Source organism: Glycine soja, chromosome 12, assembly GCF_004193775.1.
Source record: "Glycine soja cultivar W05 chromosome 12, ASM419377v2, whole genome shotgun sequence".
Classification (NCBI taxonomy): Eukaryota; Viridiplantae; Streptophyta; class Magnoliopsida; order Fabales; family Fabaceae; genus Glycine; species Glycine soja.
Window position 1 is genome coordinate 41,892,653 of NC_041013.1, and position 27,676 is coordinate 41,920,328.

Here is a 27,676-nt window from a genome sequence, read left to right on the forward strand (position 1 = left end):
GAGAATTGATTCTTTCTTGTTGTAGATTGCTTGCATATGATAATATGTAGACATGGTGACATGTTTTAAAGAGAACAAATAAGTAGTAGCAATTTTTCTATGGCAACAACAGTGCATCACAAAGTTAAATTTTTCTAAAGAGTGATAAACTGTTACCATTGTCATTAGAAAACCTTCTACTGCCCCATTGATATTGCACTTTGTGTATCCATGTCAAACCCCCCTATTCAATTTTTTAATCTTCTCTAAAGAAAACAAGTACCTTCCAATAATTCTGTAGTTGGCCTTTCAATTGAGTTATCAACCAAGTCCATTGCATTAACTCAAGATTCTTCATGACGTGCCTTTCCACAGAGAAAAGTTGTGTGAAAGGAATATTGATTGTTGCATGCCTTGGAAGGAATGGATGTGTGTTGTCTTGATGCACATCCTTAATCTATACGAGCATATATATTATATATAATTTTTTGTGTATCTTTTTTGTAAGGGCATTGAACTTTTGACTGCTGGCAATGAGGCTTAAGGCATTGCTTATCATTCATGGGGAATCTCATAGAGTAGCTTTTTTGGCAAAGGCAGGGTTGGAATCTACTTGATGGATGTTAGAATTTGTAGCACATCAAAATAAATAGTGAAGTCACTTTGGACGGTGGGTCCTTTACCTCTAGGGCGGTGCCTATAGTATTTGCAGTTTTTTTTTCACTTATTATTATTAATACGAAGTATTTATGAATTTTTTTAATGATTATTTTTTATCAAAAAATTTGATTAATTACTTTTACATAAACAATCTTTTCTTAACCATATTTTTTTCATCATAAATTTGAAATCAAGACTTTTTTTCAAGGATCCGATCTCGGTTCCAATTAAACTAATTAACAATTTGATAATAATTATTATTATTAAGTTAGGATAAACCAAATTTCACCGGCTACCTCAAAAATTCGGCGGTAGGGAATAAACTATATAGTTAATATTAATAATCTTTTTACGAATAGTTAACATTAATCATCACTTATTATAAGAAACACTTCTAAAAATATTCACTTTCATTTTATACTGTTATATACTGTAGATGAAATGGAAAGCTTTTTATGTATAATTAGAATTTAAGTAGAATTTATTTTAAATATTAAACACAACTTTGTCATTGATATTTCTTAATATTTTAATATTATTTATTACCATTTTATAATAATGAAATAGAGATGATAAAATAATGATATATCAAAATATTATTTATAGATTAAAAATTCTATATATAATATAATAATGTATAAGAATTCATATAACTTTAACATTAAATATTAAAAATTATTTTCTGAAAATATCATTTATTAAAAATGATTTTAAAATAATTAAATAATATATTCATTTCAACACTATGCTGATTAAATATTTGAAGAGGAGAAGAAGAAGGATTTTATTTTCATTATTTTTTTACTATAATTATTATGATTGTGATGATGATCATTATGGACACCTAAAAACATCTTTAATGATGGTTTTTTATGAGTTGCTTAAAATTAAATAATGTTATTTAACAAGTTTTTACCATTGAAGTAAATGACTTCACAATGCCTTGTTTGTTTATATACGTAAATGTTGTTTGATTTATTCTTATCTGTTAAAGAATTATTTTTCGATCATAAAATTATTTTTCGATCATAAAATTTAATGTGATTCAAATTAAGCACTTACTCTAATAACTTTAACATTTAAGTAAATTTTTGTATAAAATTTTTAAATCTATATATTATTATAGAACTCATAAAATTAAGATAAACAATTCAGCAATTATACAGACCTCTAAGAATGATAAATAAATTCATTGAATTGGAACACATAAACATAAAATTGTATCAGAATAGTGCCTTAATTGCTTGAATGATTTTAACCAAAGGTAAAGAGATAACGAATTTCAATGAGCAGTGCCTTCATTATTACATTACAAGTGATCTGTAGCTAAAGATAGAGTGGTAATAATAAATCTCTGATTTTACAATGGCTCATAAATTTTCATGTAATTTCCATAAAATTAGAAAATTTTGAGGAAAAAAATATTTGCAAAAAAATGAAGAAGAAAAAAAAGAGATGAGAGAGAAAGAGAAAGAGAAAAAAAAAACATAAAAAAGAGAATCTGTGTTCCAGAGTAGGTGCCAATGTCCTATTCCAGAAGAATTGATAGGACGGCCCTTTGTGCTTAGGGTTTCTCGCGCCAAGAAATTTTCCATCATCTCATCATAACCCAAAACACATAAAAATTCATTCACCAACTTCACATCACATGTTGTAGTATATGAGTCATTATTATTACCACAGAAATGTTGTAACATTCTCCAATATTTCATTATCAATGACGTGGTCTATTTGCATTGATCTGATACCACATGGTTTTGGTTGCTTAATTTCTTTGAATCCTTATCATGTGCAAAAAATACAAACGATCCTCTCTTAAATCTCCCCCTGAAGCTTTTCATTTGTAATTACATTGAATTTCAATCTATCATGTGCCAATATCTGTTCTAGGATGTTATTATAATCGTAACTTTTTATTGAAGGTTGTCCAATTTAATAACAAATTGGCAATTTTGGAGAGGGTGGAAAGAAATGGCTTCTGCTTTGGTTCATTATGTATGAACCCAGAATTGTGGTGGAAGCTACTACATATCTAGTGGGTATTTTGGAATTTGTGCCGACAAGCCAATGATTGCGGTAATCTACAAAGGAATACAATTGGATTGGCATTGTAGAATGAAAAATGATGTTCATGAAGGCAATGTAAACCTACATGTTTTTTGGGATTAGGCCTTGATGTAATACAAAGCACTTTGAAATGGCAATTCAACAATATATGGGTAATGGTATCATAAAGGTTATCTTTTGCATCATTTTGACTTTTAATATTATGGCAATAGTCAGCATTGAAGAGAAGAAAACTCAAGAAGAATTCATTAGCCAACTATTTGATCCAACATCTGGACTATTAACTGAGGACACGGTGAGACTCACTTCATTAGTTAAATTGTATGTATATAGTTTTTAAATTCAAATAACTTCATCATTTTACATTCCCCCTCTCCCAAAAAAAGGAAAGAAATTAACACAACATAGAAACATGGAGATTTTAAGGTGATAACTTTCCAACTAAAATAGTAGTTTTGTGTCTATTCCTTAGGGGATTTACAAATAGTCAAGTGATGCAGTGTGTTTAAGAGTATATTACTAGCATTTGGGCTTTTTATCCATTGTCTTAAAGATCACCAAAGGTCATACTATTGCGAAGTTTTTATTATATGACATTATTGCATGTGTTTTTATATGAACTCTGAGATTATTGTTGAATATGTACTTCTTTGTGATTTGTAAAAATGATATGCATACTTGATCAAGAAAAGTTATATAATTTAAGAATACATATGTGCTTCTACTTCAATACAATTTTGATTTGAAATTTAGTAAATTTCTACTAGATGTTCATAAGAATGGACTCTGTTTTATAAGGAAAAGTTTTTAAATTTACTAAAGTTATTATTTTTAAGACTACATGTAGTACTAAATTACAATGCTTTGATTACTATGTAATCATATTTGTCAGATTTGAAAGCACATAACGGTTGAATGGACTCTAAAATTGGTTATAGTTTCACTACAGGCAGAGGTACTATGGATCACTTGCTGGGAAGATTTTATTCATTTAAAGAAAGAAGTTGGAGATCTTGACTTATGCCTCCCAAAGGAATCATACAGAAAAACCAATGAAATTAGTTCAGAAATTGGTTCAATAGCCAGAGAAAACATCCAAAAATTGATTAGTTCATGTTATCCTCACTTAAAGGAAAATGTTCTTCATTGTTTGAGAAAAAATAATTTTCCATTCAATGCTCTCAAGGAAGAGGGTGACTCCAAGATTTGGCATGTCACTTACATGGGATCACTTTCTTCTAGAAGATATTTGGGTCAAGTTTTTCCCCAGCACGTATCAGAAATATCAATCAAGGAAGATGAATCACCTAAAAAGAACAAGCCTAAGGAAAAAGACTCTAATAAAAAAGACAAAAAGAAGTCGAAGTCTTCTGGCTCAAAGGATAAAAACAAAAACACATCTATGGCTATAACTATAATAGTGACAATTTTAGTTGCAGCATTGCTCTTTTTATGTTGTGGGAGTGGTCGAGTTAGACAAAATGATGAGAGGCCCCTTCTCAGCATGAGCATGAATGACTACTCAGTTGGTACATATGAAAAAATTTCATTTTTTAAAACCTTGTTAATGTCACATATATATCTACAAGCACACTTGTCTTGACAAAATGTACTTCAATGTTACTCACAGGTTCTTCTTCCAATAATAATCCATACAAAAATTCAATGAAAGAGGAGAAAATTGGGTTTCAATCATCAAGTAATACATTGGTTGATGACAGGAAGAACTCAATGATGGAAACTCAATTTGCAGGAGTTGCTGCTAGTGCTGCTACAAGACCATCATTTGAATTAAAGCCTCCTCCTGGGAGAGTAGCAAACAATGGAGTGCTTCCTTTGAAACCTCCTCCTGGAAGGCCTGATCTTCTTCCTCATGAGTCATGTTCAATTAAGCCTTTTGATAATTCCATTGTTCCTCCTCCTTCTCCTCCTCCTCCTCCTCCTACACCACCAAAGCCTAATAGTGCTGGCCCTCCACCTCCTCCACCTCCTAGCAATGGCCCTAGAGCTCCTCCACCACCACCACTTAGAGGCAAGCCTGGCCCTAGACCTTCACCACCTCCTAGAGTTGGTGGAGGTCCTCCAAGAACAACACCCCCTTTTGGTTCAAAGGTTGCTAAGACTCAGGAAGAAGTTGGAGCCAATTCTGAAGGTGAAGTTAATGCTACTAATAAAGCTAAGCTAAAGCCTTTTTTCTGGGATAAGGTTCAAGCTAACTCAGATCAAACAATGGTCTGGAATCAACTCAAAGCAGGATCATTCCAGTGAGTGATATATCTCAAACTTCTTCTCTTACTCCCCAAAAATAATTTATGAGAAAATAAACCATACACTGACAGTATAAATAATTTCACAGTGTCATTCAATTACAAATCATTATGTAAGATAAATTTATTAATTTTTATAATAATTTTTGTAAAAGTTATATTAACAGTAATTTGTGATTGATTAGCAGTGTTTTACACATGACCATTAAACTCATAATTTATTATTGATTGTTGATATTCTTAATGGTAAACTTTTCACAGGTTTAATGAAGAAATGATGGAGACGCTTTTTTGCTATAATACTACGCCTGTGGAAAAAAGCAAAGGGCAACAAAAGAAAGAGGCTTCCTCCCCGTCAGCTTCACCTCAATATATACAGATCATTAACTCAAAGAAATCACAAAATTTATCTATTTTATTAAAAGCATTGAATGTGACAATAGAAGAAGTTTCTGAGGCACTTCTTGAAGGTGATTATTTTGTTACTTCATTTTTTCTTCTAGAATTGTTGACAGTTATAATATTAATATTTGAATCTTCTAGTAGGTCATATTTAGATGCATTTTTTCCTTTGGATCTTATATACTAAATCATTATACATATTTTTGTATGGGCAAATGTTACTAATTAAGATGTTATATTAGTAGAGGGATTCTAACCCATGACCTTCTTATTACTCCAACCCTTATATTCTTCTCTCCAACCACCAAACCACCTTATAACTCTCAATTCATTATACATATATTCATCAAGGATAAAATACAGAGAAATGTAAAACGAAAATAATTTGTTGTCTTTGGTTCTGCTTGTATGATAACTTTGAATCCATCTTTGGTTGATCAGGAAATGAGCTCCCCACAGAATTCCTTCAAACCTTATTGAAGATGGCACCAACATCAGAGGAAGAACTTAAGCTTAGACTTTTCAATGGTAATTTAGCCCAACTTGGGCCTGCAGATAGGTTCCTAAAAGCCCTAGTTGACATTCCATTTGCTTTTAAACGAATGGAAGCACTACTTTACATGGGTATTCTTCAAGAAGAACTCACTGGTACTCGAGAATCTTTTGCAATTTTAGAGGTATGATATCCAAATCACATCACCATTTTTTCCCCACTACTCACATGTTACATTGATTACACTCTTTTTATCTCAATGATTCCGACGAGAAATTATTAAGAGGTTCTAACCAATTACTACATGACCTATATTTAAGTTTTTCTATTGACAAGAAAAAAATAATAACACCTAATTACATGTCATGTGAATATTAATAAAAATTATGTCATTCAGAATTATGGAATAATTTCTCACGACACCTAAGAAATAATGTATCTAATGCAAAACAAGATCATGAAATGACTTAAGTGTGATATATATCTCATTTCAATATGACATATCAAAAGAATTATACACTAAAGTGTCAAATGAGGGTATGGGGAAAGTAAGACATTGAATTGTTTCATATCATGCTAGGTTGCTTGCAAAACGCTGAGAAGCAGTAGATTGTTCCTCAAGCTTCTTGAAGCCGTTCTCAAAACCGGCAACCGTATGAACGATGGAACGTTCCGTGGCGGCGCACAAGCATTCAAACTCGACACACTGCTGAAACTATCTGATGTAAAAGGAGTAGATGGCAAGACCACTCTCCTACACTTCGTAGTTCAAGAGATAATGCGAACCGAGGGCATAAGAGCTGCACGCATGGCAAAAGAGAACCACAGTTTCTCTAGTATAAAATCGGAGGACCTTCTTGAAGACATTTCTTATGAATCAGAAGACCAATACCGCGAACTTGGTCTTCAAGTGGTTTCACGTTTGAGCAGTGAACTCGAGAATGTGAAGAAAGCAGCAGCTTTAGATGCTGATGGATTAATAGGAACAACTTCTAGACTAGGCCATGGACTCATAAAAACAAGAGATTTTGTAAACAAAGACCTAAGTAACATAGATGATGACAAAGGCTTTCATGAGACAGTGAAGAGTTTTGTGGAGAAAGCTGAGGCTGATGTCACGAGTTTACTAGAAGAAGAGAAGAAAATCATGGCCCTAGTCAAGAACACTGGTGATTACTTTCATGGGGACTCAGGGAAGGATGAAGGGTTGAGGTTGTTTGTAATAGTACGTGATTTCTTAGTAATGTTGGATAAGGTGTGCAAGGAGATTCAAAATGGACCAAAGAAGCCTGTAGCCAAAAATGTGAAGAGAGAAGCTTCTAATCATTCTAGAAAGTCGTCTTCCTCCGAAATTCATCCTCTTCCTCCTGATATTCGTCAGAGAATTTTTCCAGCAGTAGTGGCTAATAGAAGGATGGATGGCTTTAGTTCAGATGATGAGAGTCCTTAATTAGGTTTAAGTTTTGAAGTGGTACTTGTAAACTATTGCTTTCCTTTGGCAATGTCCTTGTATAGCATTGTTGTATTAGAGTCACAACTTTGCATATACTTATCTAATTTTGAAGGGAAAATTATCTTATTAATCATTAATCATGTAAATTTTGAGTCGTGGTTTTAGATCAACCTGCCTTTTGTAGGGGGATGGTTAGTGTTTTCTCTTCTAAAACGGTTGAATGGACATGGTGTTTTTTCTCTTATTTGTACATCTATCGCATTGAAGTTAGAACATATATGATGTTTGTCAAACTAATTAAAAATGCCATAGTACAAACTTGGTTGGAGCTAACATTTACCAAAGCAATTCATATTATCATCATAAATACACAATACACAGATTATAGTGTTCCTTAGGCTTACTTTGATTTGAGCCTTCATTTTTTCTTAATATTCACATATTAAGTTTAGACTAAGAATTTAGTTATTTGAAAAACAAAAGGTGCTCAATTACTTTTTTGTTGTTTAGGACCTTAGTAACCAAATAATAAAAAAATACAAAATTATGAACATAAAATTAAAAAAAATAATTAGATATCAAATAAAGTTTTAAAAAAGATAACTAAATAAATTAGACAAGTAAATTAAGAAAAATAAATAGGTATAAGATGCTATCATTTGTTGTTTTTTATCCCCATCAAATTTGGGGTTTAACTTTCTTAGTCCCTCAAATTAAAATTTACATTTTTACTTCTCAAAGTTGTGAAATACTTTTTGTAGTCCCTCTTGAATAATTTTTGACAGATTGAATGTGTAATTCGTAACGATTTTTTATTTTAGGAATGATTAAAAAAATATTTTATAAATTTAAGAGACTAAAAATATATTTAAACCATATTTTAATACTAATAATAAAAATTCAGATTAATAAAAATAATCAAGCATAACGAACCAGCCGAATCAAGTCAGACTTCATATTTTTAATTAAGTAGGACACAATCTTTAAATTTAACTCATTTAAATAAATTAATTAATCAAACTTCTTTTTTATAGCTAGGTCAACCTATAAAAAATTTGATTTGATTCAACTCCTTTACACTATATGGGAAGCAATTGAACGTTGATAATTGTAAATCAATTTGAAGTTCTGTCCATAGAAAACTAAACTGATTCACTAGTATTGCCTCATTTGTATAAATAAATTTGTCGATGAATCACAATCCTTTTTTATGTAAAGAATTAAATTTCAACAGACAAATGAGTTGAGTAGTTCTTAATACAAAAAATCAAGTTACTCAAATTTCTAATTATTTTATCAAATTAATCTCCTTTAAAAAAATATATTTATCGTCCTTTTTGAAAGAAAAATAAGGATTAGAGATACGAAAATAATGATAACTTGATATCAAAACAATAGTGGACAGTAGCAAATTAGTAAATCTGGGGAAATGATGTTTAATAACAAAAAAAATTAAATTTTAAAGCATCATTAACTTAGACTCTTGGCTCTTCCGCTAGTGTTTTGTGTATATAAATTCAATTCCACCCAAGCAGCATTCACAATCTCATGCACTCTTAGAAAAAGGCATTGGAGTTTGCATTTCAAGAACTTGTTTTGTTTCTTCTTCTTTTGCATTCTTTCTTTCGTTCCCCTTCATTCAGTTTATCTACTAGCATGAGTTCTCATGGTCATTCTCATTATGACATGCTGGCACAAGCCGCTGAAATGGTGAACAAAGAGTTAGGTTTCTTCACCAACGAGTCTGTGGAGGAAAATGACTACATAGACGACGTGGAACGTGAAATATGGTTCTTGAATTGTTCTCTCGACTACTACTACTCAAAGGAGATTTACCCATTTGGCACTTCAAGATCCGTCAAAGATTTCAACCATAATTGGATCAACATGAGATTGGATGATTAAATTGAAGAAAATAAGAGACTGAGGAATAGGTACAGGAAGAGGGTGAGGAAGATGTGCAAGAAGGGTCAACTCTTGGAGCCACGTGAGCGAGAGGCATTTGATGCGGGCAACAAGATATGGGGTAGCCGAAGTGGAGGCAAGCGTGAACAACATCAACATCAACATCACAGGCTTTTAGGAGAAACTCGTGACAATGATATACGGGAGAAAGAGAAGGAAGAAGAAGAGGATCCCGAAAAAGATCCTAAAGAGGATCAAGAGGATCCTCCTCACGATCCAAATGAGGAGGATGACCCTTTGGCTCGGTTCCATTGTTGAAAGAGACTTTCAAGTTTGGCATCAATATCCCGATTACATCTGAACGATGACATTAAACAGGGTTTAGCTGCCCTGAGACCCACAATAGAGAAGGATTGGAATGATAGGTGGAGGAAGATACAGGCTCAAGAACTCAAGTTTTTCCTTCAGAAGCTTACTTTGCTCAAGCAACAAACAGTGTATTTGTTGCTGAATTGATCAATAATGAACGAAGGCAACTCAGTTGAGCATTGGGTAGTAAATATGGGGCTCGAGTGGCTAAGGTAGACTGCTGATAGGTTGGATAACCGCTGCAAACTGGTGTAAGGTGTCAGGCTATAGGGAATACAAACTGTGTTCTGATGGCCTTCTATCATATATGTAATGGGAGGGTGATGCGTTATGTCAGGTTTATTGTTCATGGGTTCGGGTTTTTGTTATTTTCTTATAACTTGTGCTTTAATTGCATTCTTTTTTATCAATAATATTTTGGCTGTTCAGTGGTCGATGAATACAATTTTGGTCATGAGCAATGATCGACAACGTCATGTTGGTGCCAAAGGTTGCCTTGAGATCTGACAGCTTCAGAAGGGCAAAGGATGCAATTGCTCATAACCTTTTGCACCATTGAATAGCTGACACTACTTTTGTTTGATTGAATAGGATTTGATAGTAGCTTTAAACAATCACTATCATAGTTTCCCTCATTCTTGCCATACATCATTTGCCCTTTTATGCTTAAATCACCATCGTCTAATTTTTACTCATACCAGCCATGACAGGATTGAGAACAAGTGAATTGCTTACTCCCTTTCTCATTTGCAATTCAGTGACATTTCCAAAATAAATTTCTTAGATACGCATATATCTGATGGTAGAGAATTCTAGTGTCTTTTGTGACAGATTTGACAATTGAGAACAAATGGAAAGAACAAAGAGCTAGTAGCATCAGACAGAGGGCACATATATGTTTTCCAGTGCCCTTCCATAAACAAGCTAAAATCGTATTATGGCCCATATCAGAGACAACATATACGTTTTCCATTCTCGTTACTCCCATATACAAAAGGATATAGTTTTTCGCCACATCGTTACAAAACCTTTCCTTTGCCGCCACAAGGTTACAAAATCATTTTCCCAGAAGAGGGAATCCCTTTCCTTTGCCACCACAAGGTTAGACAATCCTTTTCCTAAGGAATCCCGCACTAAAGATTCTATTCCCTTCTTATAGCCACATTCGAGTCACCAGTTAAACACTTAAAACCAAAACATATATCTACTTCATACTCTCGTTATGATTTGGTTTTCGAAACACAACATTGAGTATGTATCGTCTCCAAAACCAAATGTTCTGTTTTAAAAACTGGACTTGCGTAACATTTCAGGAAACCAAAGCAAACTTGTTCCTACATCACCAATCGAACATTTAAAATACCAAATAACCATATCCCAAAACTACACCCCGCTTAATGAGTTCGGTTTTGAAAAATTACCATATTTCGTTATGTAACACTCCAAAACCAGTCAAAACTGGAACTAATTAACATTTCAAAAATCAATTACTCATATTATGTAACATTTCAAAAACAAAACCAACTGAATGATCTCACATTACCAATCAAACATTTCAAATATCTTCCATTCCAAGCCACCACTAAAGCGCAATCCACAATCAATGCGCATGCAAAACAAAAAGTAAACCACAAAATTGTTCAAAGCCAAATTAGCAATAGGAAACAAAAGTTTAACTTTCTCGAATTTGTTGCAATCGAGCGTTATAGATTGCAATTAGGATTCAAATGTTAGATCAAGACTGAAAGGTTACGAATTAAAATGATTTAAATTTCCAACAATCTTTCTTGAAGAACAAGAGCGTTCTCTATTCACATCAGTGACTGAAAACCTAACTACATCTACAGAACACAATTATCAAAAACTGAAAAACTACAAAAACAGAGAGAATCCAAAGAGAATAAATTCGATAACTTTTCACGGAAAAAAAACCCCTATTTAAGAGTCATCGTCTGCAGCAGCAGCCTTGGATGATCCACCAGCCTTCTTGGGAAGGAGAAGATTGTGAATGTTAGGCATGACGCCACCGTTAGCGATGGTGACGTCACCGAGTAGCTTGCTCAACTCCTCGTCGTTCCTCACCGCCAATTGAATGTGGCGCGGCACAATTCGAGTCTTCTTGTTGTCTCTCGCAGCGTTTCCAGCCAATTCCAAAACCTAAAACAATGTTCAAACCATTCAATTAGGGCAAATGAATCTAATCGAAATTACGAAACCCTAGATCTAATCACAGAGGGAGATAATTTCAAAATCGAATTCGAAATGAACGACTAATTGCGGCAATTACCTCAGCCGCGAGATATTCGAGTACGGCGGCGAGGTAGACAGGGGCGCCGGCGCCGACACGCTCAGCGTATTTTCCGGCCTTGAGGAAACGGGCGATACGGCCGACGGGGAATTGGAGGCCGGCTTTGCTGCTCCTTGAGGTAGCCTTCTTGGCGGCGCTAGATCCTAGGGTTTTGCCGCGACCTGCCATTGATGAACTTTAACCTAGTTGCCGGAAAGAGAGCGTTCGAGATGTTTGAAGTGTTTTGAAAGAAACGAGTTCCGGTGACACAGAAAACTGTGACAAGAGAATGTATATCTGAAGGCTTTTAGCGGTTGCGACTTTTATATAGTGGGGTGCGTGGAAATTCGGCCAATGAAAGTGAATGACGCGGATCGATAGTACTTGCCGTTGGATTGGGTTTACTATGGACGGCTCAGATCATGTATACGATTGGATTAAAAGGAGATATTAATTACGTGACGTGAAGTAATCTTATAATTTCTCCTCTCTTTTTTTGTTTGTTTGTTACAATGCTAGTTACGTGAACTAATTTTATTCTTAATTTTTTTTTTAGTTTTTAAACAATTTTTTATGCTAAAATATAATTTTTTTTCCTTTATTTATCATTTAATTTAAAATAGAGATATTTAGGTTTACAAATTTTCAAAATAAATAATATGAATCCTCTGCAGATTTTAAAAGTTGACTATTAATTAGATAATGTTGACCAGCATAATTTTAGTTTTTTATATTTATTTTTTAAACGTTAAATAAATAATATGATTTACTATATATTTAAATATAAAAAAAATATAAAATTCCCTTCCACTTCCTAAAACCCCAACCTCCACCACCACAGCACACTGGTGTAAGGTGTAAGGGTATAAGGAATACAAAATGTATTATTTTTTTATGATTGAATTTATAAAATTATGAAATTTTTTTATTAATGAATTATTTATAAAATATATTTCTATTATTTATGGATTTTTTTTAATTTTTGCTTCAAACCCCAAAATTGTGCGAGACAATACTGAATATATGGGATAGCGAAAGTGGAGGCAAGCATGAACAACATCAAGGTCACATGCTTTTAGGGGAAACTAATGGCAATGATAAATAGAAGGACCCATAACCCTTTTGGCTTGGTTCTTATTATTGAAAGAAACTTTCAAGTTTGGCATGAATATCCCAGATGAACTAATGATCCTGATTACTCATAGTAACATTAAACAAGTTTAGTTGCCTTAGGGCCCACAAAAGTGCTACAAGCTTGAGAACTAAGACTTTTCTCGACAAACTTACTTTACTCAAGCAACAAGCAATTGTAAACGGTTGATTCCTTGAGGAGATTTTCAAGGGCCACTCAGATCCTAAATATCACACTAAGGCATTTAATAGATAATGAATTTTTAACTAGTATAATTATTCTGCAAGTCCTCATACTTTTTATCAAGTTTTTAATTGGGTCCATGAAATTCTTTTCTTTTAATTAAATCTTGAAATTTTATTTTTTTTTAATTGGGTCCTCCAGTTTAATTGTCATTATGAAAAAATTAAACACATAAACATAATTAAAGGCGAAGACAATGGACTCGTGCTTATGGAGTATGTTATTAGTACAATTGAGTCAAGTGTGAGAGATTTTTATAGAGTCTCTCGCAATTTTTATAAGCCAATTCAATCCAACTATTCTTTTAAAAGATTCTCATAATTATTTTCCTTTGGGAATTGAAATTCTACAAAAAAAAAAACTCGCATAATTGATTTGGTTGTGTTTATAACACACTCCAAAAGCATAGTCCACTTTCTACACCTCTAATTAAGTGTTTGCGGTTAATTTTTCATAAGAACAATTAGACAAGTGGACTTAATTTAAAAAAAATATAAAAATTCAAGGGTTCAATTAAAAGAAAAAAGTTCAAGAACTAATTTAAAATGTAGTAAAAGTATGAAAATCTACAAATCAATTTAACCTTTTTTAATACACATCTTATAAAATATTTCATTTTTCTTCGTTTTAATTAATGGGAGAAGAATAACAAATAATAAATGCACAATAACCACAAATGAATGCATAATAACCATCGACCTAGTGACTGAGAAAATATGAGAAGAGATTGTATTTAGATATGAGAGGTTTATATGGTGTGATGTGTGGAAATTGAGCCAATGAGAGAGTGAACAACTCAAATCGATGTTGGTTGTCATTGGATTGCGTTGCCTATGGACGATTTAGATCTTGTGTGTTTATTTGATTAAAGACTCTGAGAAGAGTTGTGGATCATTGTAGGCCAATGGATTAAGTTGGACTTTGGATCTAGCTAGATTTTTTCCTAACTAATCAAAATTGAATGAAATTGAACATCAAACTAATTTAAGGTCAAAATTAAAAATTTGTGTTTTGTCTTAATAATCTATGTTGAACTATACTTGAAACCTTTCACAGGTGGATGACTCAAATGAAACTTTAATTATAATTGGAGAACAATATCAAATGTATCTAGAAACTATATATAAATCTTGTTTTTAATTTAAATTGGATTTTGTATCCATGAAATTACGAGTGTCCATAGGATAAATTAGAATGAGTTTATTGTTATTTTTATTTGACTTGAAATTTTGATAGAATTATTATATGAATCTAAACTAAACTCAATTAAAGATACAATAATATATGAGAAAAGATTGACATAAACCCAATTTGTTATCATATTATGCCAATCTTGACATTATGAATTATTCAATCATAAAGAACCCATATTACAAAAGGGGAACATGGGTCAAACTTAGGCAAAAAAAAAAAAAACATTTAAGCATCATTGTCATTGACACTAGCACCCATAAAGGTTGAGGTCGAGGTCCCAACCTTCTTAGGAAGCAACATGCTGTGAATGTTAGGCATCACACCACCATTAGCGATGGTCACATCTCCGAGAAGCTTGTTTAACTCTTCATCATTCCTAACTGCCAATTGGATATGGCGAGGCATAATTCGAGTCTTCTTGTTGTCCATTACAGCATTTCCGGCCAACTCTAAAACCTGAACTCACCAAGTGCAAAATAAAACTTAATATTGATTAAAGTAAATTCATCATTTCAATTATTCAAAGTTTATCATTGAAACAAAATCATTCAGTAAAATTAGGGGAAATAAGCCTTAATTTACAAACTCTAAATCCAATGTCAAAAACAAAAAATAAATCGAAGGCAGTTAAGGAAAATTACCTCAGCAGCAAGATATTCAAGAACAGAGGCGAGATACACGGGAGCAGCAGAACTGATACGCTCAGCATACTTGCCAGTCTTAAGGTATCGAGCAACACGACCAACAGGGAATTGGAGACCAGCTTTGTTGCTTCGCGAGATGCCCTTTTTGGTTGTGCTAGATTCTTGGGCTTTGTCGTGGCTCGCCATTGCTGAATTAAGGATATATGAAGGGGGTGAAAAGGTTTCAATGACAAAGAGAGAAACAAAAAGGGTGATATGAAGCATGTTCAAGCAATTGCTCGATTTATATAGTAAATTGTGTTGGAACTTGGCCAATGAAATTGAATGACATGGATCGACAATGTGTGCTGTTGGATTAGATTGTAATGAACGATTGAGATGAGTTTTTGAGTGAACTGGTTGACATAAGTAACAGAGGTATTAGTACCACAAATTTAATTACGATGCTAGAGCATGTCACCTTGATAATGTATGTGAATATTTTTCCTCTAGCGTAATTGAGAAATTAATTTAAGTAATTTGAGAATTTTATTGCTAAGATTCAAATAAATATGAAGAGCTTCACATCTTTGTTACTTATTTTTTTAAAATTAAATGGTCATGAGTGATAATTATTTAACCTTAAATATGTAGTTTTTATTAAGAATATGTCACATTTTTTTCAAAAAAGAAAATCCACCAATCTAATGAAACTCTAAATTCTATTATCAATGATGACAATGAGATTTAAATTTGATGTAGTCTTGGAAAAATGCTTCTCATTTATAAATTTGTAAGTCTTGTAAATGTTTTCAAAATCCAAGGAGCTATTGGGTAACTTAATATAGCAAACAAACTATGATACTTTTTATGTTGAATAAATACATTTAATCAATCCAAGGAACAAGATGATAAAACAAATAAAGAAATTTAGGAAAATGCATGAAAAAGGTACATTAATGAAAATACAATATGATTTAAGTTAATGAAAAGATATGATAGATGTGTTACATGAATTACTCAATAACCTATTATTTATTTAGCAATTATTTTTTACTTAAATAATATAAATTGATATTTTTTTATTTATGGCTTACAAATATGAAAAGGAAGGATTAAGATAAAAAAACGATCTAGAAAATATCAAAAATATAAATAAGGAAGATTTTTTGTATCAAACCCAAGTTCATTGCAGCAGCTATAAAAAGAAAGTCAAGCCATGGAGGAAAGGGACGGAATCTCACAACCCACGCACTGGGTCTATCCCTTAAGGGAAACCATATTTCCTTAGTCATTCCTCTTTTCTTAATATTAGTCATCTATCACCTTCTTCCATCTACATCAACCTCTTAAGTGTAAAAGTCTATCATGACAATAAGAGGCTAACTCACTTAGTTAAGACTTGAGAGGCCTAAAAAGCCAACAAATGTATTGTAATGTTTCATATTTATCAATGTAATCAGCTGTTTTCTTTCCTATTATCCTTTCTTATTTTAATTTCATGTATCATTCATTATTGCATCATCTTTAGGGGTTAGACGCTCGGGAAATGGTAATCCTTAATAGAAGTACAAGAAAGGTCTTACATGCATTAGTTTTAGGGGTTAGTTGCTCAGGAGACGATAATCCTTAACAGAACTGGAAAAGAGTATCTCAACATTGCATTTCTAGGGATGGAGTGACTTTGTTGTGCCTTTGCATACATCTTTACACTTAATGTTGTCTATGATTCTATCTTTGCAAAGGGATTTCGGAGATAGAATACATAAATTAGGCTATTCATCGTGAGGGATCCAGGTTTAACATATTAGTAGATATGGGTAGGAAAAATTCACCAAATTGATAGAGAAAAATCTAAAATAATACATCCTAGGCAAATAAGGTAGGCTAGGTCCCAACATTATCACATCTTGAGAATTTATCTTCCTCTATCTTCATTTTATCTTTTATTCATCTTATCTTTTATTTTTCTTATCTTATCTTTCTTTATCTTCTATCTTCTTTTATCTTTATCATCTTTTAATTTAAATATTTTAACTTTTCTTTCTTCTATTTTTATCTTTAAATATTTATTTTTTTCTAAATTTTTATCTTATCTCCTATCTATTATTTTCCGATCTCTTGCTTTTAAATTGAATTTGCATCAATCTACGTACAACCAAAGTCTCTGTGAATTCAAGACTGGAACTTCCAAGTACTTTACTACTTGTAAAAAATTGGTACACTTGCCAATTACTTACCTTGACTTACAATGTGATGATACCTATTATGGAAACTCTAATAATCCATGTTGATCCTATGGAATAGAAGTGTATTGACATACTTGACTAATCATGATTAATCACTTGAAAATATCATTCTAGTAAAAGTGTGAAAATTGAAGGCATTAGTATATTAATGACACTTCTTATGGTCGTGCATGCCTTCCTATACTACTTTCAAGGGTTTAGCTTGGTTCCACATGGGCATGAAAAATATAGACCAAGTTGCATTTTGACTCTAAAATAAGTATGCTTATTCACCAATATGAATTATTTAAAATGGAAGAACTTGAGACTATTGATCAAATGTTTGTATGATTCTAAACTAGCTATCACCGATAATCTAAGATCTCTTGGTGAAACTTATGAATTGTGATCATATTACAATAATTCTTTGAAGTTTGCCTAGACAGTGGAGACCACAAGTTACAATTCTTTGTGCTCCAAAAGACTTGAAGACTTTACTTATGGATGAACAATTTGATCTATTATGAATGCAAGAAAACTATTATGTTTAACTAATTGTCTTAAGAGGATGATTACATTCATCCATCTTATGAAAGTTGTGTATTGTCTTTTAAGTTTGTAAGACTAATTTGTTTAATTATATTATGAAAACATTAATCATCTTAAAATACTTTTATAAAACACTTAGGGATTGTTAAACATCTTTTGCCCTAACAAATTAGTGCCTAAACTTGATTTATTATTTAAACATATCAAATTAAACATGCTCAAAAATATAAATTTTGAGTTTGATTTGTTTAAGTTCTTTATAAATTTAGAATTTTAAAAAATTCTTTATAACTTTATTGTTTTATTTATCTATTCAATTTAATTTTGAAATATTTTTAATTTTTACTAAGTCATAATTTAATATAATTTTTTCACACTAAAAGTTGAAATAAAAGTAAAAACAAAAATATTTCAACATTAAAAGTTATATAATGATAACTTTAAAAAATAAATTAAAATTTATTGGTATCTATTTTTTTAGATAACATTAACAATATTTTATCATTCTTCACTGGTGCACAAAAACATAAATTATTTACAAATATTTAATGTCAACTTTATAAAAGTTTAACTTAATTCATTTTATTTATATAATTAAACCTGAACTTCACCTTATTTTTTTAAAAATAAAGTAAAATATTTTGGTCAAATAAATAAGTTTGAATAATTTACTAATAATTTGCCGACAAAATAATTTACGAATTATGTAACTTATTTATGTCATATTGACAATTACAATGTATGAGGACAAAACTTTAGAGCCACAATGTATAAAGAAAAAAAAAAAAGAAAAACGAAAAGAGAAGGTCAAGTTTATGAGTCATTATCCTTTTTTTACTATATTATTATAATATTTGTAGTAAATGTGAATTTCGATTTAAAATTAATGACTTATAAAGGTCTCGAACTTGTGTAAACTTATATTTAAAATTTATATATATATATAAAAATATTATTAGATAAAAAAAATTGTTACAAAATTTATTATGTAAACTTATATGTGTATTAAGTATACATTAGAAATTTTAGTAATATATATTGACGTTAATTATTTTTTAACATAATTAGTCTATTAGACCATTTGGTTAAAACGTTGTGCTAATAATACAAAAGTCATACCTTTTACCACTGAATGTTGATGTTGATCTTTAAATCGAGTGAATAGTGAATTTAATTCTCGAAATTGAGAGGTGTTAAAACTTTTTTGTGTCGACAGATTATATTTTTATTTAGACAAAAAAATTTGAATTATATATTTGACTAAATTACACTTTTTTTATTTTGTTTTTAATAGTTCTTTTGGTCTTTCATCTTTCGAAAAATTAATTTTAGTTCTTTATCTTTTACATTTGAGTTGAATTGATCTTTTCAAAATAATAATTTTTTATTTATTTATTTTGGGAATGATTTTGAACTTGTTATTTATTGATTCAAAATATGAACCTTGTCCCATTAGATTTAACTTCCTACAAACTTTGAAACCCAACTAATGTTCAAACCAAAAATGGTTATAGACATGATGAAAATTCAGTTTTGTGAGTATTCAAAAAAAGATTATATTAGATTTTCAATCTTTTAATTGCTCATTAGATTCACTTTTCATAAATTTTCTCAATGTTTATGACTTTTTTTGGTTCAAACATTAGTTGAGTTTTATAAATTTTACGTATGTGAATTCAATATAGGCCAAGTTTTACGTCTTGTATCAATAAAAAAAAGGAGTTAAAAATTGTATTCTAAATTTGAGTACAATAATTGTTTTAGAAGGATCAATTTAATCCAAATTTTAAAGATAAAAGACAAAAATAATTTAATTTTAAAATTAAAAGACCAAAATGAGTCTTAAAAATAAAATACTTGATAAAAGTATAAGTTTTGCCTATTTTATGGTCATTTCAATCTACAAGCTCCGTTTTCATAAATACTATATTTAATGCTATTGAACATAATTTTTTCAATTTAATATTCATTAACTGTGATGGATGAATTTGAACATATTAAAATAATTATTATATAAGTTTAAATATAATTGGTCCTTCTTTTGTGCTCAATTCATAATGGTAGTTATTTTATTTTAAAATAAAGATATTTGATTATTATAATTTAGATAATTCATAATTTTATCCCCTATTCTTAATTTTACCTATATTTTTATTTTATTTTGGTCTTATTAAGCCCTAACACATTCATTTAAGTTACCATTAATAAATATTTCATAAATTAAAATGGAAAAAATAAAAGAAATAAACATGGACAAATTAAAGATTTGACCAAAATCATAATTTTAAAAAAATATGAGACCAAAGTTAGTTTTAAACCTAAAGTTTAATGCCTATATATATAAATATATATTAAAACAAAAAAGTTAATGTATTACAGCATATATTACATTAATCATTAAAAATTAGACTTAAATGCAATTTTGATCTTTCTATTTTACTCAATTTGTAACTTTGGTTCCTCTATTTTAAAATAGAGATTTTAGCCCTTTTATTTAAGAAATTCTATAGTTTTGATCTTTCTATGTCAAAATAGAGACATTTGATCTTTTTATTTTTAAAAATATGTAATTTTGCTCCTATCTAATATTTTGTCTATGTTTTATTTAATTAAATTTTATTATAGTACTTTAAATGAATATATTAATTGGACTAAAATAAAGGAAATAAAATATAGGTAAAATAAAATATTTTTTAAAATAAGGAGACTAAATGTCTTTATATTGAAATAGAAGGATCAAAATTACGTAAATTTTGAAATAAAAAGATTAAATATCTCTATTTTAAAATAAAGATACAATGTACATTGAGTAAAACATGGAATCAAATTACATTTAAGCCTAAAGATTAGTCTTCAATAACATTAATTATAATATTGATTGTTATAATAAATGCAACATTTATTAATATAATAAAAATTGTATTGTATTGAATGTTATTGAAATAATAAATGTAGCATTTAATGTTATTGAAGAATAAATTTTAATAATAAATAATAAATGTAATATATATTTTAATATATTGAATTTTTTTCTTATTATTTTATTGTTTAACAACATTAGTTGACTAATTTTAAAATAGAAAAATATAAATACATTGAATAACATTAAACAAAATATTTATGATTTCAATAATATTTATTTTTATAATGTATTTAATGTTTTTGAAATAAAAAGTGTTGCATTTAATGTTATTGAAGAATCAATTTTAGCCTGATAACGACTGTTATACGGGTTAAGGAACTTAGAGTGAAAATAACTTTATTGGAAGGTGAAAAATTACAATCTTTTTTATGTTATTTTATGATTTATATAATAAATACTTTATATTTTTAGTTTCTTAACCATTAGTCAAAGAGTATTGATTAGTAATACCTAAATTTTAATAATAAATGTAATATACATTTCTTTCATTTCAAATTTTATAATGTTTAAGGTTTTTGTACAAATATTAATGAATATAATTAATTTATTGAATTTTACATAAAATATTAGATAAATTTTTAATATATCATTTATCTTTTTAATTAATGACTTATTTATTCTTTTTATACAATATACAATATTCTGACTAATATTTAATGCATAATTACTTTTGTAAAATGACATGTTGAAACAAAATTTTTTCTTCTCTCAAATGTTATATAACTTGGAAGGGATGAAGTATTTTAATACATTGAATTGTTTTCTTATTATTTTATTTTTTAGCAACATTAGTTGACAAATATGAAAATAGAAAAATATAAATATATTTGATGTATTATTTTTTGAAAGCAATATATTTGATATATTATATAAATGTATAAAAACAATATTTGTTAAGTTTTTTTTAACTCCTTATTTCTTAACTTTTATCCTTAATAATATGAATATATGTTACATTTAATAAATATTGTATTTAATGATTTTGAACAGTACATTTTAATAATAATATATTAGTTATGTTATTAATTAATTTTGATGAATTTAAATAAAATAATTATTGAAAATGTTAATACATACATATGTTTATTAAATATTTTTTTAATAAATACTATATTTAATGTTATTGAAAAGAACCATCCATTTGTTTTAAACTATGTCTTATAATAATGATCAGAAAAAATATAAAATTTGTTGATAACTAAAAATTAAATCGGGTAGCTAAAGTCAGTCAAACTAACCTGCTGAATTATAAATGTTAATATATAAAAATTTTGGATATAAATATAAATTGAACTGAACATGTTAATATAATTTTTTACATAAACTTTAATTTTAATTTACTGATAAAACATACGGGGGTAATTATAGTTTTTGGGTTTGTCTGGACAAACAACTTAATTAGAGACATATTTAACAAGTTCTTAATATGTAAAAGGTAATTTTATAAGTGTTTAAAATTAAAAAAGTTGTTTGTGTTTGGATATAATTGTTGAAAAGTGTTTATATAAGCGTTTGGATATAATTGTTGAAAAGTGTTTATATAAGCGTTTGGATACATTGTTATATAAGTACTTGGAAAATATTTTCTCAGTTCATAAATTTAAAAAATAATTAAAAATATGATTAAAAATAAAATAAGAAAATAAAAAAGTAATAATAATTAAAAAGATAGCCCTATAAATCACAACAGTATTAAAAATATTAGTCACTATTTTCATACTTTTAGTTTGCAAAAAAATAATAATTAAGAATAATAAATTAAAAACTAAAATCAATCATAAAATTAATCAGTAAAAAATTTAGAAATTAAGTAAAGGTGCTTTCCAAGCATGACATATAGATTAAATTTTAAAATAGAAAAATTAAAATATTTTTTTATACAAAAATTGAAATATATTTTGATATAATATATAAACATATAAAATAATTTTATCTATTAAATATTATGTACCAGAAAAATTATTTTGTCTCTTCAATTTATCCTAAATAATTTGAATATATATTATATTTATTGAATATTTTATTGAATGCTTTTGAACAGTAAATTTAATAATAGAATATATTAGTTATGATATTCATTAAATATCATGAATTTAAATAAAAAATTATTATGAAAATTAAGATCCATACACCCACCCACAAAATTAAATTTTTTTATTGTTTAAATGATTTAGATCGTAAGACATATTTTAAAATTTAAAATTTTGAAAAAAGTGGTTTCTAAAAATCTCAAAAATTGTTAATATAATATTAGTAATTAATAAATATATAAATACCTTTTATATTAACTATTTGACTATATTTATATTTAATAAATATAATATTTAATGTTATTGGATAGTCAATTTTACTCATTATTATTTTTTTCTTTGATTATCACTTATATATATATATATATATATATATATATATATTCCAGTTTCTACCGTTAATAAGTTTGCAAAGTAGGCTGGCCCACACTTAGTTTTATTTAAATATCAACATGTTTGACTAGGTTTAGAATTGAATTTGAGATGAAACAATCTTATATAACTTTTGTATTAGATAAAAATTGGGTAAAATATGAATTTGATTATCTTTCTAAATTTTATTTTAGTCTTTTTAATTTTTTTTATCTGGTTTTTTGAAGTGCACCACTTTTAGTCATTCAAGCGTTATATAAATCATTTTTTATCTCTCTATAAAGTATTATCTAAATCATTTGCAAAATTATCCGTGTGTTTAAATTTATTTTTTTTTAAAAAAAATTATTTTAATGAAATCAACAACTTTCTATTTTTTTAGTGTTTACCTAAATTGTTTGTGTTTTAAAAAAATAACTTTATGTTTATTTTAAGAAATAAATTCTATTTAATTATTAAAAAAGCATTTTTTTAAAAGCACTCATCTTAAAATTATTTTTTATAATTTTAAACAGACTGGAACAAAAGTGATGTATTTTAAAATTAAAAAGATAAAAAAAGTTTAAAGAGACTAAAATTGAACTTTTAAAATTTGGAAGGATAAAAAACATATTTTACCCTAACAAAATTTTTGTTGAGTTTTATTACTAATTTAATTTTAAAATAAAAATATCCAAGCACATTATTACTTTAAAATATTTTTTTCATAATTAATTTTAATTAAAATCAATTTTGTGAATGCTCACTAAATTACAGATAAATTATTTGCAGTTTGTAAAATTTCTCTTAACAATTAAGTATATCTTTATATCAAGTTCTAAATAAAAAATATAATTTATATATTAAAAAATATAATTTATTAATTTATTATAAATTTTAATTGTATAAAATTAAATATTTATCCTCTAAATGCACTGCCAAACAATTCTCTATGTTATCACCGCAACCTTGTTCTTGTTCTTGTGTCCGCCTACTCCTGCTCTTGATACTGTCCTCCTTAAAGCCTAATTTTTGTCTCTTGTTATTTTTCCACTGAAAAAAAAACACAAATTAAAATACTATTTTTTATGAACTTAATATTACTATTTGGACGAAGGTTGAATGGTGCATATGCCATGTTTTGTATGAATTACTATCTGTTAACGGTATTGTATGTCATGGTGAAATTACTATAAGCTAGCTGGAGACAAGATTTACATTCTACTATCTACTTCCACAATTTATTTATTTATTTATTGGACCGGATTAATAAAGTCCATATGTGGTCCTCCTATGTCTCAACATATAATTGCATGTTGCCTTACTTTGAGCTAGACTCCTTTAGTTTCTAAAAAAAAAAAAACATATCAGTTGATTATTCGCGTATTAGAATTGGGATGAAAAATACAGAGTTGATTAAATTAAATTATTGGTCAAATAGTAAATTTTATCCTAAAAAAAGTTTATCAAAGGATTTTATGTCTCAAATATGAGAACAAAGAAAAACATATTTCACTCGTTAAAAAGTAAATTATATAAAAAATTATGTGAACCATACATAAATAAGAAATAATGAAGAAATAAATCATGTCTTCAGATACTATAGGAAATAAAACTAAAAAAAATTGCATTTCTACGATAAAAAATTTCAAATCTAATTTTTTTTATTAAGAGTGATAGCAATTCTGAGTATCGCTCTCCAAAAGCGAACTACTGAATTTAGCATACAATAGTTAAATAGTTGATAGTTCTTTCTAAAGTAAATATAAGAGTTAAGTAAACATGAACCTGTTGACCAAAGAGTAAATAAGGTACACCTAGTTGACCAATAGAAAACCAAATGCATGTTTCGCAAGAGCCATTATTGAAAGATGATGAAATAGTTCAAAAACTCAATTGGGTGTACATTGAACAACAATTCCTTTCCCATTCAACCCAATAAAGTTTGAATAAGTTAGAGGCGATAATTATTAGATAGTGATGAAAACATACCTTCGACAATGGTGGTGTTACACGGCGGCACATGCAACGACGGACGACTAACGGGAGGAGGTGAACTCAGTAAAATCTCAGTATCTGAATGACTAAGGCTAGGGCATAAGCGTAGGGTCTATGAGTCTCTTTAGGCGCACGAGGTTAGTCATTTAAGTGACTACACATATTACGACGGTTTTAATTGAAAAACGATGTGGATTTTTCATTTCAATGATGGTTATAGTTGGACCCGTCGTTGTAAGATCCATACGAAGGCGAATTTTGCACTACCGTCTTTGTTTAGCATAACATAATTACAAATTTATCATCGTATATTTTTTTAAAACGGTTTCGAAGAACCGATGTAAAATGTACATTGTAAAATAAGGTTTTTCTAGTAGTCTCCCCACAATTTTGTATGTAAATGTAAATATAAGTTGTGTATTGAAAAAAGAAAAATATAATAATAATAATAATAATAATAACATTGTGCATACAACTGCAAATACATTTTTTTATACTGTAAATACATAATAGTACTCCAAGAGAAAACTAATACCTTAGATGAAAATGTTGCATTATATATATAAAACTTATTCAACAATCATCAAATCCCTTTTAATCTTTTATACATTTGATGGATAACTTTTAATCAAGTCTTGGAGTTGGGGGTAGGATTAGTTAAGTTTGATTAGATTTTAATGTATATATAAACATTTCATATCATAAGATAGCTACAGGCTAATTTTTCTTTTTCATCTTTATCTTAACACTTTTTAGTACCTATATATATAGGCATGTCCCTGGACACTCATCTTTTGTAACGGCGGGTTCTTATGGTATGTGTGTCGACACAGTAATTTTGTGAGTACAATGGATGACAAATTCCTAGTAGGATCAATAACTCCTTTAATTAACCAAAGAAACATAACCATGATCCCAAAGGTGCATCCAAGAATTTTTGTTACGCACTCCTTCCAACCTTCAAATCTCTTTCCTAATCATGAACACACCTCAAATAATTGTTCCACGTTTTGAAGACGATTGAAGTGACTATTAGATCATAAAAGAATTTAGTCAGAGCGGCTTCTTATTACCATGTGACTGGATCATTTGTTGTTTCACGTACTAATGTTTATTAATCATGAAGTGCGACACAAATGACTTATAATTTGAGTCTTTTAGATATATGATAAGGATTTAATTTTTAACTATGCAAATATAATAATATTGATTTGTGAGTAGAATAATTATTTTCTTAATTAACTAGAACTTTATTTTCTTAAAAGATTAGTCTTACTAATGTTCATTATGGATAAAATATGATACAAATGACTAATAGTTTATTTTGAGTCCTTTAAATATATAATAGAGAGATTCAATTGTTAATTATGCCAATAGAGCAACATGCATTGACTTGTGAGTAGAGAAATTATCCTTTTAACTAATATTTTATTTTCTCTAAAGATTAGTCTTATGATCACCGATTTTTAACTCTAAAAATGCCCCTAGATCCAACCCTCTATCAAAAAATAAAGTACTAATTAATGTTTATTCTATTGCTCGATCATTTGCCCCATTTTCCTGTAAAGTAGTCACCACTACGTACATGTGAAACACAGAAAAAGTCTTGTGATCATGAAATGCTTTGCAATCTTGGCAAACAAACGTTCACTCTACGATGTCAATCGTGATCAATCTTGATTGCAAATGACTGAGATTTCAAATTGATTGTCACTCTTTTGGGTTACTCTATTAAAGTTGTACAGTTGAATCGTAGCTGATATTCTTAGAGTCATTGGAAAAGCCTGTCTTGAAGTGCCTTGTTTTTAGAGAAAAAACGTCCCAACATACGAAACATTTATAATGAAAGTTGTTTAATGGATTATTTAGAAGAAAAATGTTATGGTTTTGAGTTACTTAAAAATGAAAAAAGATATTTATATAAATAAATATTACTATGAATTCTTTAATTTTATATTAAATATAAAAAAATATAATATCTACAAATTAAATAATTTGTCAATAAAACTACTCATTAAAAAGAAAATTAATTGAATCGTAAAAAATTAAGTTACATATATCAACAATAATGAAGATGCTCTAAAAACATCTTTTTCATGCATTGTAATTGGTTATTATAACTTATTTTTTTATAATAATTTAATTTTCTCTCTTTATACAATGAACATTTACAACAACTTTTATATACACTTATTTTGTCATATTATATTTTATATTATTTTTTATTATAAAGCATTTTCCCTTCAAAATATTGGTTTTTTTGGACATTCTCTTTAAAATTTCATTGATTATATTCTATCTAACTTTTATTTTATCATTTTATCTCCAACAATTGATAATTTTAAATATAAAAATAACCATTACAAATAATTCCAAACTATTTTTTCAGAAAATTTTACTATAAGAATGGTTGTTCTAAATAATTCAAGTCAAGTAAATTATCTTAAATCTGCTTTTTACTTAAGACATTTACATATAAACTTATTTCGAATATTCAATTATTAAAACAATTTTTTTTATAAT

At 28.7% G+C, this 27,676-nt stretch overlaps 3 protein-coding genes across 3 annotated transcripts; 1 reads left to right on the forward strand and 2 right to left on the reverse strand.

Moving 5' to 3' along the window:
• The first annotated feature begins 2,340 nt into the window (after positions 1-2,340).
• On the forward strand, positions 2,341-7,504 carry LOC114378198 (formin-like protein 5). Its single transcript, XM_028336748.1, has 6 exons — positions 2,341-3,001; positions 3,656-4,235; positions 4,337-4,970; positions 5,235-5,443; positions 5,817-6,052; positions 6,449-7,504. Exons 1-6 carry the CDS (start codon positions 2,837-2,839, stop codon positions 7,316-7,318), a joined length of 2,694 nt encoding a protein of 897 aa, XP_028192549.1. The 5' UTR covers positions 2,341-2,836; the 3' UTR covers positions 7,319-7,504.
• A 3,821-nt stretch (positions 7,505-11,325) lies between these two features.
• LOC114378016 (probable histone H2A.3) lies at positions 11,326-12,187 on the reverse strand. The gene is made up of 2 exons (XM_028336521.1): positions 11,883-12,187; positions 11,326-11,752 (listed from the first exon to the last, which is right to left on the reverse strand). Exons 1-2 carry the CDS (start codon positions 12,069-12,071, stop codon positions 11,534-11,536), a joined length of 408 nt encoding a protein of 135 aa, XP_028192322.1. The 5' UTR covers positions 12,072-12,187; the 3' UTR covers positions 11,326-11,533.
• A 2,356-nt stretch (positions 12,188-14,543) lies between these two features.
• Positions 14,544-15,355, reverse strand: LOC114377960 (probable histone H2A.3). Its single transcript, XM_028336444.1, has 2 exons — positions 15,093-15,355; positions 14,544-14,907 (listed from the first exon to the last, which is right to left on the reverse strand). The coding sequence occupies exons 1-2, from the start codon at positions 15,279-15,281 to the stop codon at positions 14,677-14,679; spliced, it is 420 nt and encodes a 139-aa protein (XP_028192245.1). The 5' UTR covers positions 15,282-15,355; the 3' UTR covers positions 14,544-14,676.
• Between the last annotated feature and the right edge of the window lie 12,321 nt (positions 15,356-27,676).